Source organism: Rattus norvegicus, chromosome 5 (assembly GCF_021556685.1).
Source record: "Rattus norvegicus strain SHRSP/BbbUtx chromosome 5, alternate assembly SHRSP_T2T, whole genome shotgun sequence".
NCBI classification, from domain to species: Eukaryota; Metazoa; Chordata; class Mammalia; order Rodentia; family Muridae; genus Rattus; species Rattus norvegicus.
The window spans coordinates 103,870,810-103,888,779 of record NC_141538.1 but is presented as its reverse complement, the minus strand read 5'-3'; the positions used below and the strand labels follow the sequence as shown (position 1 = coordinate 103,888,779).

General features: G+C 39.2%; 1 protein-coding gene across 4 annotated transcripts in view; it reads right to left on the bottom strand.

The window, feature by feature from the left end:
* Ccdc171 (coiled-coil domain containing 171) overlaps positions 1–17,970 on the bottom strand; it is a 346,651-nt gene that overhangs the window by 49,625 nt on the left and 279,056 nt on the right. For all 4 annotated transcript variants that reach the window (XR_015620046.1, NM_001134641.2, XM_087550831.1 and 1 more), the window contains 1 exon segment: positions 11,439–11,591. Coding sequence is in view for 3 of the 4 variants with exons in the window: in NM_001134641.2 (NP_001128113.2) it covers positions 11,439–11,591 (153 nt within the window). In the remaining variant the exon portion in view is untranslated.

Genomic DNA, 17,970 nt, shown 5'->3' with positions numbered 1-17,970 from the left:
ATAGGACAAACTCCACCCGCTGGCCCACAATAACCTAACAACTAACCATGCAGTGACATTCTGCAATCCAACTGGGGAAGAAAATGATACAGACAAATCTTGAACGAAGGTTGAGGGAAAAAAATGAAATAAAAGACATGGGAAAACAATCATTTGAGTGACTACAGACTCCACACCAGAAACTAAGACAGAGAAATGGGAGTCATAAACATCTCACAATGTGAAGACTGCTGTCAATATAGAATTTCATATTCAGTGAAAAGAATTACCTAAAAAAATAAAGTGAAATGAAAACATTGTAAAATGAAAGGGAACTAACAAAATCCATTATAATTTTGAACCTCTAAAACAAATGCTTAAGAGTTTTCCTCAGACTTAAAAAAATTAGTAAACAGAGATTTGGTCAATTATGATGTGATCATGGAAAAACAAATAACTTACATTACAGTAGAGACTGTTTTCTTTTCTTCTGGAGATTATAATACAATTATATTATTTATTTCTCCCTTCTTTCACTCTTCAAAGCCTCCTATATACCCCTTCTTCTACTCTTTCAAATTCATGACCTCTTTTTCCATTGTCACTGCAAGCATATATGTCTAAGCATATAAACATGTATTTCTAAATAAACCTACTCTATCTAGATAATGTTACTTGTATGTTGGTTCTCAGGGCTAAGCACTTGGTATTAGATAACTAGTTGTTGTGGTCTTCCCTGCAGAAGACTATTTCTCCTGCTCTCAGCATTCCGTAGTTGCCTGTAGTTCTTTATGTAATGTTGAAGCCTTGTGTGCGTTCCCTCATCTCCTTGGCATGCCTACTGTTGTCCGTGTTCAGTTCACATCTGGGTAGTTACAATGGTGAGGGAGATGTATGACATTACTAGGAATACAATCTCACAGAAAACTCCCTGATTATCTGGCTATTTTGATTGTTCAGCCCTCCTTCGCCAATGTGCTCTGAGCTTTAGATGAGGAAGCATTTTGTAGATATATATATCCATTAGAACTGAGCTTCAAATTCGATGTTTTGATTGGTGTGGTTTTCTGTAATGAATGTTGATGAAGGATGAAGACTCCTTGTAAGGTTTTATACTTTCTTTGAAGAAGTAAATAGCCTTAAGATAGGTAGATAGATGATAGGTAAATAGATGATAGATGATAGATAGATAGATAGATAGATAGATAGATAGATAGATAGATAGATAGATAGATAGACAGACAGACAGATAGGTTGTGATTATAGTGATATATATGTATATAAAATAAATATATTAAAAAGCCAGTAAATAAATTAAAATGGAATGATGAAATAGATTCAAATAATCAAAGAAATAAAGGGAATACAGAGAAACAAAAACAGAAGAAACAAACATTTTTTAAATGGTAGAAAAAAAACCAAGTCTATTAGTAATATATTATGGCCTAATTCAACCAACAGATTGGGAAAAGATCTTTACCAATCCTACAACAGATAGAGGGCTTATATCCAAAATATACAAAGAGCTCAAGAAGTTAACCGCAGGGAGACAAATAACCCTATTAAAAATGGGGTTCAGAGACCCGCGGATCCCGGCCCGCAGCAGCTCTCTGCTCCCAGACCCCGTGAGAGAGAGACCCAACCGCCTGGTCAGGTGGGCACTCCTGAGGCTGCAGAGCGGAAGAGACCACCAACACTGCTCACCCCTGCCCACATCCCTGGCCCAAGAGGAAACTGTATAAGGCCTCTGAGCTCCCGTGGGGGAGGGCCCAGGAGCGGCAGGACCCCTGCCAGAGACACCGCTGGAACCTGAAGGAAACAGACCAGATAAACAGTTCTCTGCACCCAAATCCCGTGGGAGGGAGAGCTAAACCTTCAGAGAGGCAGACAAGCCTGGGAAACCTGAAGAGACTGCTCTCCGCACACACATCTCGGACGCCAGAGGAAAAAGCCAAAGACCATCTGGAACCCTGGTGCACTGAAGCTCCCGGAAGGGGCGGCACAGGTCAGGGTTGCTGCCGCTGCAGAGAGCCCGTGGGCAGCACCCCACGAGCGAACTTGAGCCTCGGGACCACAGGTAAGACCAAATTTTCTGCTGCAAGAAAGCTGCCTGGTGAACTCAAGACACAGGCCCACAGGAACAGCTGAAGACCTGTAGAGAGGAAAAACTACACGCCCGAAAGCAGAACACTCTGTCCCCATAACTGACTGAAAGAGAGGAAAACAGGTCTACAGCACTCCTGACACACAGGCTTATAGGACAGTCTAGCCACTGTCAGAAATAGCAGAACAAAGTAACACTAGAGATAATCTGATGGCGAGAGGCAAGCGCAGGAACCCAAGCAACAGAAACCAAGACTACATGGCACCATCGGAGCCCAATTCTCCCATCAAAACAAACATGGAATATCCAAACACACCAGAAAAGCAAGATCTAGTTTAAAAATCATTTTTGATCATGATGCTGGAGGACTTCAAGAAAGACGTGAAGAACTCCCTTAGAGAACAAGTAGAAGCCTACAGAGAGGAATCGCAAAAATGCCTGAAAGAATTCCAGGAAAACATAAATAAACAAGTAGAAGCCCATAGAGAGGAGACACAAAAATCCCTGAAAGAATTCCAGGAAAACACAATCAAACAGTTGAAGGAATTAAAAATGGAAATAGAAGCAATCAAGAAAGAACACATGGAAACAACCCTGGATATAGAAAACCAAAAGAAGAGACAAGGAGCTGTAGATACAAGTTCACCAACAGAATACAAGAGATGGAAGAGAGAATCTCAGGAGCAGAAGATTCCATAGAAATCATTGACTCAACTGTCAAAGATAATGTAAAGCGGAAAAAGCTACTGGTCCAAAACATACAGGAAATCCAGGACTCAATGAGAAGATCAAACCTAAGGATAATAGGTATAGAAGAGAGTGAAGACTCCCAGCTCAAAGGACCAGTAAATATCTTCAACAAAATCATAGAAGAAAACTTCCCTAACCTATGAAAAGAGATACCCATAGACATACAAGAAGCCTACAGAACTCCAAATAGATTGGACCAGAAAAGAAACACCTCCCGTCACATAATTGTCAAAACACCAAACGCACAAAATAAAGAAAGAATATTAAAAGCAGTAAGGGAAAAAGGTCAAGTAACATATAAAGGCAGACCTATCAGAATCACACCAGACTTCTCGCCAGAAACTATGAAGGCCAGAAGATCCTGGACTGATGTCATACAGACCCTAAGAGAACACAAATGCCAGCCCAGGTTACTGTATCCAGCAAAACTCTCAATTAACATAGATGGAGAAACCAAGATATTCCATGACAAAACCAAATTTACACAATATCTTTCTACAAATCCAGCACTACAAAGGATAATAAATGGTAAAGCCCAACATAAGGAGGCAAGCTATACCCTAGAAGAAGCAAGAAACTAATCGTCTTGGCAACAAAACAAAGAGAGTGAAAGCACACAAACATAACCTCACATCCAAATATGAATATAACGGGAAGCAATAATCACTATTCCTTAATATCTCTCAATATCAATGGCCTCAACTCCCCAATAAAAAGACATGGATTAACAAACTGGATACGCAACGAGGACCCTGCATTCTGCTGCCTACAGGAAACACACCTCAGAGACAAAGACAGACACTACCTCAGAGTGAAAGGCTGGAAAACAACTTTCCAAGCAAATGGTCAGAAGAAGCAAGCTGGAGTAGCCATTCTAATATCAAATAAAATCAATTTCCAACTAAAAGTCATCAAAAAAGATAAGGAAGGACACTTCATATTCATCAAAGGAAAAATCCACCAAGATGAACTCTCAATCCTAAATATCTATGCCCCAAATACAAGGGCACCTACATACGTAAAAGAAACCTTACTAAAGCTCAAAACACACATTGCACCTCACACAATAATAGTGGGAGATTTCAACACCCCACTCTCATCAATGGACAGATCATGGAAACAGAAATTAAACAGAGACATAGACAGACTAAGAGAAGTCATGAGCCAAATGGACTTAACGGATATTTATAGAACATTCTATCCTAAAGCAAAAGGATATACCTTCTTCTCAGCTCCTCATGGTACTTTCTCCAAAATTGACCATATAATTGGTCAAAAAACGGGCCTCAACAGGTACAGAAAGATAGAAATAATCCCATGCGTGCTATCGGACCACCGCGGCCTAAAACTGGTCTTCAATAACAATAAGGGAAGAATGCCCACATATACTTGGAAATTGAACAATGCTCTACTCAATGATAACCTGGTCAAGGAAGAAATAAAGAAAGAAATTAAAAACTTTTTAGAATTTAATGAAAATGAAGGTACAACATACCCAAACTTATGGGACACAATGAAAGCTGTGCTAAGAGGAAAACTCATAGCGCTGAGTGCCTGCAGAAAGAAACAGGAAAGAGCATATGTCAGCAGCTTGACAGCACACCTAAAAGCTCTAGAACAAAAAGAAGCACATACACCCAGGAGGAGTAGAAGGCAGGAAATAATCAAACTCAGAGCTGAAATCAACCAAGTAGAAACAAAAAGGACCATAGAAAGAATCAACAGAACCAAAAGTTGGTTCTTTGAGAAAATCAACAAGATAGATAAACCCTTAGCCAGACTAACGAGAGGACACAGAGAGTGCGTCCAAATTAACAAAATCAGAAATGAAAAGGGAGACATAACTACAGATTCAGAGGAAATTCAAAAAATCATCAGATCTTACTATAAAAACCTATATTCAACAAAACTTGAAAATCTTCAGGAAATGGACAATTTCCTAGACAGATACCAGGTATCGAAGTTAAATCAGGAACAGATAAACCAGTTAAACAACCCCATAACTCCTAAGGAAATAGAAGCAGTCATTAAAGGTCTCCCAACCAAAAAGAGCCCAGGTCCAGACGGGTTTAGTGCAGAATTCTATCAAACCTTCATAGAAGACCTCATACCAATATTATCCAAACTATTCCACAAAATTGAAACAGATGGAGCCCTACCAAATTCCTTCTACGAAGCCACAACTACTCTTATACCTAAACCACACAAAGACACAACAAGGAAAGAGAACTTCAGACCAATTTCCCTTATGAATATCGACGCAAAAATACTCAATAAAATTCTGGCAAACCGAATTCAAGAGCACATCAAAACAATCATCCACCATGGTCAAGTAGGCTTCATCCCAGGCATGCAGGGATGGTTTAATATACGGAAAACCATCAACGTGATCCATTATATAAACAAACTGAAAGAACAGAACCACATGATCATTTCATTAGATGCTGAGAAAGCATTTGACAAAATTCAACACCCCTTCATGATAAAAGTCCTGGAAAGAATAGAAATTCAAGGCCCATACCTAAACATAGTAAAAGCCATATACAGCAAACCAGTTGCTAACATTAAACTAAATGGAGAGAAACTTGAAACAATCCCACTAAAATCAGGGACTAGACAAGGCTGCCCACTCTCTCCCTACTTATTCAATATAGTTCTTGAAGTTCTAGCCAGAGCAATCAGACAACAAAAGGAGATCAAGGGGATACAGATCGGAAAAGAAGAGGTCAAAATATCACTATTTGCAGATGACATGATAGTATATTTAAGTGATCCCAAAAGTTCCACCAGAGAACTACTAAAGCTGATAAACAACTTCAGCAATGTGGATGGGTATAAAATTAACTCAAATAAATCAGTTGCCTTCCTCTATACAAAAGAGAAACAAGCCGAGAAAGAAATTAGGGAAACGACACCCTTCATAATAGACCCAAATAATATAAAGTACCTCGGTGTGACTTTAACCAAGCAAGTAAAAGATCTGTACAATAAGAACTTCAAGACTCTGAGGAAAGAAATTGAAGAAGACCTCAGAAGATGGAAAGATCTCCCATGCTCATGGATTGGCAGGATTAATATAGTAAAAATGGCCATTTTACCAAAAGCGATCTACAGATTCAATGCAATCCCCATCAAAATACCAAGCCAATTCTTCAAAGAGTTAGACAGAACAATTTGCAAATTCATCTGGAATAACAAAAAACCCAGGATAGCTAAAGCTATCCTCAACAATAAAAGGACTTCAGGGGGAATCACTATCCCTGAACTCAAGCAGTATTACAGAGCAATAGTGATAAAAACTGCATGGTATTGGTACAGAGACAGACAGATAGACCGATGGAATAGAATTGAAGACCCAGAAATGAACCCACACACCTATGGTCACTTGATTTTTGACAAAGGAGCCAAAACCATCCAATGGAAAAAAGATAGCATTTTCAGCAAATGGTGCTGGTTCAACTAGAGGGCAACATGTAGAAGAATGCAGATCGATCCATGCTTATCACCCTGTACAAAGCTTAAGTCCAAGTGGATCAAGGACCTCCACATCAAACCAGACACACTCAAACTAATAGAAGAAAAACTAGGGAAGCATCTGGAACACATGGGCACTGGAAAAAATTTCCTGAACAAAACACCAATGGCTTATGCTCTAAGATCAAGAATCGACAAATGGGATCTCATAAAACTACAAAGCTTCTGTAAGGCAAAGGACACTGTGGTTAGGACAAAACGGCAACCAACAGATTGGGAAAAGATCTTTACCAATCCTACAACAGATAGAGGCCTTATATCCAAAATATACAAAGAACTCAAGAAGTTAGACCGCAGGGAAACAAATAACCCTATTAAAAAATGGGGTTCAGAGCTAAACAAAGAATTCACACCTGAGGAATGCTGAATGGCTGAGAAACACCTAAAGAAGTGTTCAACATCTTTAGTCATAAGAGAAATGCAAATCAAAACAACCCTGAGATTTCACCTCACACCAGTGAGAATGGCTAAGATAAAAAAACTCAGGTGACAGCAAATGCTGGCGAGGATGTGGAGAAAGAGGAACACTCCTCCATTGTTGGTGGGATTGCAGACTGGTAAAACCATTCTGGAAATCAGTCTGGAGATTCCTCAGAAAATTGGACATTGAACTGCCTGAGGATCCAGCTATACCTCTCTTGGGCATATACCCAAAAGATGCCCCAACATATAAAAGAGACACGTGCTCCACTATGTTCATTGCAGCCTTATTTATAATAGCCAGAAGCTGGAAAGAACCCAGATGCCCTTCAACAGAGGAATGTGGTACAGAAAATGTGGTACATCTACACAATGGAATATTACTCAGCTATCAAAAACAATGCCTTTATGAAATTCGTAGGCAAATGGTTGGAACTGGAAAATATCATCCTGAGTGAGGTAACCCAATCACAGAAAGACATACATGGTATGCACTCATTGATAAGTGGCTATTAGCCCAAATGCTTGAATTGCCCTAGTTGCACAGAACACATGAAACTCAAGATGGATGATCAACATGTGAATGCTTCACTCCTTTTTAAAAGGAGAATAAGAATACCCTTGGCAGGGAATAGGGAGGCAAAGATTAAAACAGAGGCAGAAGGAACACCCATTCAGAGCCTGCCCCACATGTGGCCCATACATATACAGCCAACCAATTAGACAAGATGGATGAAGCAAAGAAGTGCATGCTGATAGGAACGGGATTAGATCTCTCCTGAGAGACACAGCCAGAATACAGCAAACACATAGGCAAATGTCAGCAGCAAACCACTGAACTGAGAACGGGACCCCCGTTGAAGGAATCAGAGAAAGGACTGGAAGAGCTTGAAGGGGCTCAAGACCCCATATGAACAACAATGCCAACCAACCAGAGGTTCCAGGGACTAAGCCACTACCCAAAGACTATACATGGATTGACCCTGGGCTCCAACCTCATAGGTAGCAATGAATAGCCTAGTAAGAGCACCAGTAGAAGGGGAAGCCCTTGGTCCTGCTAAGACTGAACCCCCAGTGAACGTGATTGTTGGGGGGGAGGGCAGTATTGGGGGGAGGATGGGGAGGGGAACACTCATATAGAAGGGGAAGGGGAGATGGAGGGGTTGGGGGATTTTGGCCCGGAAACTGGGAAAGGGAATAACAATCGAAATGTAAATAAGAAATACTCAAGTTAATAAAGAAAAAATAAAAATTAAAAAATTAAAAAAAAATAAAAACTTTTGAGTCAAGGGATAGAGAGGTAGCAGAAAAAATAAAATAAAATAAATGGCCTAATTATTGAATTAAAAACCAAAGATTCTGAAAATGCATAAAGGAAAAGTAAACCATCCCTTTTAGGAAAAAACGTGCAATAAATATAAAACATATATAGGTAAAAAGGAAAGGACTATAAAAAGACATGCTGTGCACTGGAATGATAAAAATAAGAGTATAATAGACAGAATTGAGGAGGCAATACTTAGGGGTCTCAAAACAATAACCTACTAAAATCATTCCTATCTTAGAATCCCCTGGACCCTCAAAACACACTGCCTTTGTCTTATATCCAGCTGCTAAATCCTTGAGGTGGTGGTAAAATCACTATGGTTTGGAAAGAGTCAGTTCCCCCATACCCAGCAACACCTTACTAAAAGAGCTTTCCTTAAGGTAGCCAGTGGCTTCCACAGTAACCTGGGAAGGGAATAACATTTGAAATGTAAATAAAAAATATCCTATTAAAAAATAAAATGGAAAAATAAATGAACCAATTAACATAAAAATGATACATAATAAAAATAATGTATCTGTCAAAAAATACCCATATCATATTTTAAAGTATTTTAAATCAAAAAAAGAATGTGTTAATAAAAAAAATAAAGACTTCAGAAAGAGCAGAGAGCTCAGGTTGTGGAATACACTGATGCCATTATCGACAGAAAAGTGCACACTCAAGCTACAACAGCACACAACAAAATGATGCTGCTGGAGTGTGAGGCAATCAAATGGCTTTCTATCTGAGTGAAGGTTATTAAACTAATAGTGCATACACACACACGCACACACACTCACACACACATGCACACACACACTCACACACTCACACACACACACACACACACACACACACACACACACACACACACACAGAATTCAACCGATCATTACATACAAGGCAAAGTCCAAAGCGCTTGATCATTTCTCAGTCGACTTCTTGATTTCTCTGTTGGGGAGCAGTATCATCCCAACTTAGAGTTGGAAATTCTGAAATACAAACCCCATCATTAGCAATGACAGAACTAGAACCTATGTATAGATGGTGCCGGGGCATCCTCTCCTAACTTGGATATGACCTCAAGTCCTAGAGTCAATTGCTACATCTGAGAACAACAAAGAAGCAGCTCAGAATTGTTTATTTATAAAATAAACCACCAAACTAGCAAACATAAGCACCTACTTCTAGATTTCTTACTATAAAGATAAGTCCCTATGTAATAAAAACACTGCACTTCAAAGCAACAAGAATGTACTTATATGTGAGGTACTATTTATATTATAATTATATTTACAATCTATAAGTATAAATTTCTGCTATAAAAACATGTTATTTTTTGATAATGTATACTTAGTTGAATTCCTAATAGATGCACCCTCATAGGCCATTCTCTTCCCACCAAACAGAATTGCCTCTCATCCACACCACACAGTCTAAGGCTCCCCCTTCTTCCCTCAAAGTTCTTAAGAAGCTCAAATTAGAAGGAACACACATGCAAATGCCGTGACAAACAAAAATATCATGAAGATGTGTGACTGTTTAAGGAGTGACCCTCGACAAACAAAATAAATAAAAGAGTGCAGATACCTAAAGACAATGAACTGAACAGCCTTCTCCCAAGATGATACCTGACATCACCAAGAGGAGTCGTCACAGTGTAAGTGTTCCCTTCTTGAGAATCATTACCAGAGTAAACATGTCTCACATGTGAGGTGATAAGCAAGGTGTATTCAGACTAGAGAGGCAGTAAAGTTTGGGCATAATAGAAAATATAATTTCTTTTTAAAAAAATATTTGGTAAAAATGATAATAACAATTGGAGAAACAATTTCTGTTTACCAAGTTTTGACATTCTTAAAGTACAAGGAAGTACTTTCATGTGACTAAGAGTATCAAGCAATACCGGTTAGAACAATTCAACACAGTGAAAATAAGCTAAACAGTACAATCATTCCATCATTACTAACAAATGAGATCAGAGGATAAACATGGAGAGGTGAATATGTAAATTCAAATGTTGAAATGTGTAATGTTCCCTCTATGTCTCAATTTCTCTTAGTAGGGGTCAAAATATTGTTTAAGCTCTCATCTAATCTAATATAGTTGCATAAAATTGAACTGACACTGTGGTTCCCAAGTAACTGGCTTCTAATGTTTACATTTGTCTTCATAAATATTAGGGATCACCTGCGGCCACACTGGTTTTGGCCAGGATGTCTTTGAGGCAGTGAAGACTACCTCAGAAGTGCTTGCATTTGTAGAGATTATCTTGGGTTCAACTGAGGGCAGGGAGCAAACAAGCAATAAACAAATAATGAACTACCTCATGGGTCAAGGGATGGCAGGAGCTACGCAAAACAGTGAGCAAGAAAGTAGAGGATATTCACAGACAGCGCGGGCCAAAGAGAGGCAGAGAGGCGTGGGACTCGGAGCCTGCCAGGACGGAGGGCTTTGGTTCCAAACAGCACATTCCCAAAGGCATCACTGAGATTCTAGCAGTGGAGCTGAAACTGGAGGGTAAAAGGGGCCAAACCCCCAGTCTCACGCACCTAAGGTCAGTCAGGTCAAGTCCTGCTAACCAGCATCATTTGAAAGGAGTCCACAGCTGAATGTCCGAACGGCAGTTTTTACGTAGAAGCCACCCTGATGTAACACAACCAAATCAGAAAAGGAAAACGTGTACTCCGATCACTAGCAACCCCCTGAATGTTTGTTACATCTGCTACATCGCGAATACATGTATTCTATAAAACTCCCCAAATGCATAGCCCAAACGCAGGAGTTTTTTTCCCAGTTTTAAATTAGCCCAAATTTCATCATGGCTAAAATTTTAAGACATAAAGTGAGTACTGAAACAGAATTTTAATCATATAGATGAATCACAACATGCATCTTTAGCTAGGCATGTATTATGAATAAGTCTAGTTTTCTACAGAGAATAATCACATGTTCTAATTACCATTTTGGTTATACGCATAATTAATAATATTCTGTCTTAATGGGACACGCTGAATCTTCAGACAGTTATAAGCTTAACTATGCATACTGCCAAACCCAACTGTCAGCCGCACTGCCAAACAAAGGAATCCTGGCGCAGTGTTTGAGCTTGATAACAATATGCATATCTTTGTACATGATACAGTGGAAAAAATAATTGCTTTTTCTCTCAAATGTTTCTCCATACTAATTTTATGTTGATTGATGACTTATCCTGATTACACACATATATTCACATACACATATATAGATATAGCCAAATGATCTTATGAGCAACAAAAACACAAACATAAATGTGGCCCCAAACCCAAAGAAGGCAAAAGCATTTTGGCCAGGACTCACTGATTGTAAACTTTCATTCTCTCTTAGACAAGCTGTGTGGAGCTCAGACTTGAGAGTTGCGATGTGATTCCGGTGCGATGTCATTTCCTTCTCTAATGTAGAGATTCGAGTACTTGCAAGCTGGTAGACATCCATGAAACTTTTAATCATGGCCTTAAGAAATAAAAATAATGTCACATAAAGTTCAAATAGAGTTGTCCCCAAAGCAGAATGTCTGTAATTTGAAGGCAAAAATCATTAAAATTTAAAAATCAACAACTTTTACATCTTTTGGAAAATACAGCTGGACTTCACATTTTATACTGAAAATAGTCACTGAGAAAGCTTTGGTATGGGATGGGGAGATTGCTCAATGGGGAAGGTGTTTGCTATACAAGCATAAGAAACAGAGTTCAATCCCCAGCACCCATGCGAAAATTTAAACATTATGTCCCCATTTAAGGGGACACACTGGCCACCACCTACCCTAATACTCTGTCTTGGTGAATAGCCCCTGAGGAACACGTTTGACCACCATATGCACACACACATGTATACCCCCATGTATGTATACACACTTGCATACAGAAGTTCATACATGTGCATGTGTGTGGGCGCACACACACACACACACACACACACGGGTGGGGCTGGAAAAATAATTGAGTCTTCATTCCAGAAGCTTTATTGAAATGAGATGTACTTTGCTCTATTGTTCTTTAAATTTAGAACACAGGTTTTAAATATGGCACACTTATTGTCTGTACTAAAATTAAATGCAGGTTGTAACTTGACCTAAATTTCAATCTTACAAGAGATAACACAACGATTTATAAATAACATATTAATATTTCATAATGAGCTGAGTTAGTAAAACTTCCAATCTCCCTAACAAATGTTTTAAAACAAAAGAGCTCAGTTAATCCTGTGAGAAACTACTGATTCCTGTGCTGAGGGTGTAATTATGTCCACGTAAAACACGAGGTGTCCTCAGACACAACCTGCACGATAATAGCACAAGCAGGTGTTGGCTAACATCATCTTCCCTAAACAGAACAGATCTGGATGACTGAGCTCTGTATCACAGCTAAGCCACATTCTATGGACTTGTTCTTAAAAGAAATCTTCACTGAATTTTAAGCCCAAGGGATTCTATTATACCCTCCTCAACTAATCTTTCAAACTGTTTCAAATGTATCAACTTTAATTGAAACATTTCAAAGACATGTCCATAAAAACAGTACCATAGTGTTTATGAAGGAAATGTTCCTAGTAGACATATCGTGCAATGAGAGATAGCATCTAAGAATGTGCTGAACTGAGAAAGCCTTGAGAGACTGGGTATTTATTTTAGCAATTCTGAATGCTTGTAAAAAAATAATTTAGTGAACAAGTGAGAGCCAGTATTCAGTGTTTGAGAAGCAGAAGTAGGCAAGTTACTAGAAAATTTAGGGAGTTTACTTAATAAATTCCTATTGGCCCTCAAACATCCTTCTCAGATAGCATCCCTTTTAAGAACCATCTACCAAGCCCAGAAACAGTTGTTAGCTTCTGTCCCAGCTCCCTGTGGGCTGCTACACCAGCTTTGACTGTTGCGTTCACTGGCAACAGTTACTACTGTACATGTTTTTCTTCTTTACCAGACAAGCAGTCGGTGGAACCAGGCTCTGTCTTCACATCTGTATTCCCAAGAGGGTGTCCTCAGGGGTGTTTGTTTCAGTAAACGAGTGAAGGAACGACTTTTAAAGAATGTGTTAACCAAAAATTAGAAGAGATGAAAAACTACAATCCACCCTCTGGTATAAATTATCTCATAGAAAAGCAGAAAGACGCCTAGAAAGTACAATCTTGATGCTCAATCTAATGAATAAATTATTAATCACACTTTTTTCAAATTGGACAAAATATAGCTTTAGGTATAAAACAGAGTGCATAAGTGTAAGGTCAAATATAAATTCTCTGCCCAACAGTAAAATCAGGATATAACCTGGTATATGAGGAGCTATCTTATCACCTAGGCTACCCCACCTTGAGTCATTCCAAGACAAATTTATATCTCATGCTACCAAGGTATTTCCTGAGCACGTGTCAGAAGCATGTGATCCACGGATACAAATGAGGCTGTGGCTGCAGTTCAGGAGTGGACTGCATAAGGTTTGCATTTATCCCTGATGTGGCAAAAAATATCCCATTACATGTTTCTTCCTGTATCAAATCTCTCTTCATTAATATGTGTTCATTTCTCTTTACCATTGAAATTGTAAATCCACCCCGTTCTTACTGTTACATGTACAGCACTGTGTCCTCGGGAAATGCCACATGATCCCCAGGGCCTCCATCTTTCTCCCTTGTTACATAAAATAGGAATAAAAGTGACTCTCTGTCTAATTCTGAAACTGCTGGGAGGCCCAGAGTAGTAAATGCATACTGTTTGTTACTCGTTTACTGGAGTCAGGAGCTGGAGTACAGCTTTACTGCAGTTCTTTACAGTACTCATCTGGGGCAGACACTATCTTTAAGCTAATTTTCCAGGGTAAAGAGAAAGGACACAACCAAGCCAGCCATACAGTTGTGGGACTCAAATGGAGGGATATTTAAAGCAAAGCTTTTCTCCTGCCCCTTTAACTGTATTCTATCTCACATAAGAATAGCTTCTAAAAGTGATAAACTCCTGAATCACACTGTAATACTATTGTTTGACTTTTAACATCTGCAGTGAAATCCTAATGACATAACCTGACAGGTGATTCACATATCTGTGCATATACACAAATAGACAGTGCATATGAATATATGCTTTCTATAGATGTATCTGAATGTATAAGTGGCTGTAAGCATTCATAACTGTTTATTGAATGGGAATAGGAATTATTGAATGTGAATGAAAATTATTGAATGAGAATGGGAATTATTGAATGAGAACGGGAAACACTGAATGAAAATAGGAATTATTGAATGAGAAGTGGGAATTATTGAATGAGAATGGGAATTACTGAGTGAGAAGGGAATTATTCTTCAATCAACAAAATCCCCCTAGATTGTCATTTTACTTTTATGTCATCAAAAAAAATTCAGCTTTGACTATTTTGAGATGAAACAGTTCAACATTCCTGCATCCTAAATTTGTAGAAAGTATTTCCTAGATTCTCAGATGTAAAAGTAAACACATAATATGAGATTCTTCAAAGCTCTTTTTCTTTTTAACATAAAGCATTTAAAGACATAGCAAATAGCTCTCTCAGCTTGCATGAAGGCTGGGTTTGACCCAGTACCACAATGAGCAAACCATGAAGTTCAGGACGACAGTGAAGTCCGTTCCTTATCAGGGAAAATGGTACCCACTGGTATACAACATAAAAATAGCGATCTGAAGTCAGGGCTGGGGAAAACGGGGAACAAGCACCTCATGGCCCCCGATCAATCTTCTGGAGCCGACCCTCTCAGGGCACACCCTGCCCCGACATCACAGAAGGAAGACACAGAGCAGCAGGAGACTGTCCAGCACGCACGGAATCTGAGTGCCCTGTGTTGCCTCTCACTCTAGGGACTTTGAGAATACCCTGCAATGAAATCTGTACCTCGGGGGCTCCCACAGACATCTAAGACAGGGGGAAGGTTTCAGAACCTAAAAGGTAAAAGTCATTTTAGAGATAATATGTAGCAGTATTAACAATTGATATTAACAAGGTGTGAGAAGCCAGAGTATAAAGTCTCCCTCTGCCTCCCTCATGTTTCTACTGCTGTGGCAAAGCAACAGGACCAAAAGCAACCTGGAGAGGAAAGGAGTTTTTTATCTCGGATTTCTCAGGTCATCATCTATAACTGAGGGATGTTAGGGAAGGGGACGGAGGCAGGAACCTGGAAACAGGGAACTGCAATGGAGGCCATGGAAGGTGCGCCTTTATGGTTTGCTTCTCACAGCTTGCTCAGCCTGCTTTCTTCCTTTCTTTTGGTTTTTTTTAAGTTAGTTAATTTATTTACTTTACATCCTGATTGGAGTTTCCCCTCCCTCCTCTCCTCCTATTCCTTTCCCTTCACCTCGCACCTCTCCCACGGACCTCGTCAGCCTGTTTTCTTATTCGATCCAGGACCCAGGGTGGTACCACACCCAGTGGGCAGAACCCTCACATATCAGTCATTAATCAGGGAAATGTTCCAATTCAACCTTGTATCAATTTGACACAGAACTAGTCAATACACCATCCATTCATTTTAAGGAAAGATGTGTATACTTTAGAATACAAAATATTCTAAATTTAAAAAAAGGCAAATGTTATTTGAGGACAAAAACATGTTTTTCTATTTTATGTGCTGCCTCCAGATTATGAAACAGTCAGACTTCAATGCTGAACATCAGAGAAACGCATCCACTAGAGCCCTGAAGGTAAGAAAAGAAATTAGTGGAAAAATCTTAAAATTTGAACACTAAAGTATTACACCTTTTGTCTATACTATTGAACAACTGGGAAACAAAAATCTCTGACTTTTCACCTAAACTTACATTTTTTTCATTTCTATGTTCTAAAAGACACAGGGTAAAACAAATATGCCAAACATTAAATATATAATATATAATTAATAGCCACAAAAAATAAATCCTATGCTATAAAGAATGTATGTAAATTAAATGAGTATTAAATACATGAAAAGATATTTACTACACTATGCATCCTAGACACTTAAGTAAATGTTATCTATGATGATAACTATGTCAAATTAGGAAGATTAGTGTATCAACTCATCAAAGTTAAATATTTCTGAGGAATATCAGAATGAGACATGAGGTAAAATATTTTAAATATATTTATGTACATAGTGAAATGGGTCCTTTCTGCAGAACTATCTAAGGTCTAATCAATAGTTATATGTTGCAGCAAAACATCTCGATCTCACAATTATAACATGCTTATACCTTTATATCCAATTTTTTGGATATATATATATATAAATAAATATATATATCAATTCACACGAAATGAATCAGAAAATAGAAATACAAATGAAAGCAGCAATTCAAAGGATCAATGAGACAAGGAGTTGATATGTTAAAAAGATTGATAAAATTGACAAACCTCTCTAGCCAAACTAACCAAAAGAGAAAGGAGAAGACCCAGATTAATAAAGTCAGGAACAAGGAGGGGAAACTATAACTGAAACTGAGGAAACTCAGAGAAGCATAAGAACATACTTTAGATCTATTAACCAATCAGTACACTGCAACGTCTAATAGAAATGGATGGACTTCAAAGGGCACATGGCTGTCTTATTGCCATGTTGCTACTGCTGTGATGAAACACCATGACCAACCCAACTAGGGGAGGAAAGGCTTACACTTCCACATCACTTTCGTCATTAAAAAATATCAGGATAGGAATTCCAACAGGGCAAGGACCTAGAGTCAGGAGTTGACACAGAAACCATGAAAGAGGGCTGCCTACTGGCTCGCATGTATCAGTTTTCTCTGCCTGCTTTCCTATAGGACCCTGGATCATTGTAGGATATAAAAAACATGCCAGCAAGCATGGTGGGTAGAGCAGGTTGAGACGCAGGAGACTCAGTGGGCACACACCTGAGGCTTAGGTCACTCCCTGCTCCCTGCCAGACTCCTGACTTAGAACATCTGCCATGTTCTTCACCTAAAAGAAACGTGTCCTATAGTCATGTAGGCCCAAAACAGAGGTCTCCATGCTAATAAGGTACCTAGAGGCCCAGAAGGCTTAGCCAATAAGCTTCCTTTCCCAGACATTCCTCCCTGCAAAATCTCAGGCCCATCCTGAGAAAGGGGTTATATATCCATTTTCTGCCATAAACAGCTAATAAACTATATAGTTAAACACAGACTGATGCTTTCATCAAGACCCTCCATGAAGAACCTGGGAAAGGCCTTTATCTACAGACCCACAGCTCTACTCTCCCATGGAAGGTCCATCAGCGTTTCCAGCCTGCCTTGCCAAGCTAAGGACAGTCACCCCTGGAATAAGCCGAAGTTTCTCCACCACCACAACACCCCTCTGGGCTAGCCACTGTTCCCAGCCTGTGGGCCCCCAATTCTGCTCCTCCATGACTCCCAGCAGTGTCTGGATGTCTAAGAGTCAGAGAACCCCATAGCTCTGTCATCATCACAGGCTGGGATAAGCACAGTCAAACTCCCCAGCATTCCACCTCCCCAAGGGGCTATGTCCAGTGGTGGGGCAGACACGAACCCACAGACCATTTCCCCGGAGGTAGTCCCACCCATAATGCACCCCCCATAATGCATCATGAGTTTAATAAAAGACCCTACAAACCTGACTACAGCTGGCTCTTATAGAGGCTTTTTCTCATTTGAGACTCCCTTCTCTCTAGCATGTATCAAAATGACATAAAATTAGCCAGAACAATGACCTACCAAAGTTAAATGAAAATGGTGAAAATAATTTAAGTAGACCATAATGACCAATTAGATACAAGCAGTAATTTAAAACCTCTTAGCTTAAATACAAATGGAACTGAAAGATACAGCACAGAATTCTACGAGACCTTCAAAGAACTAACACCAATACTCCTCAAATTA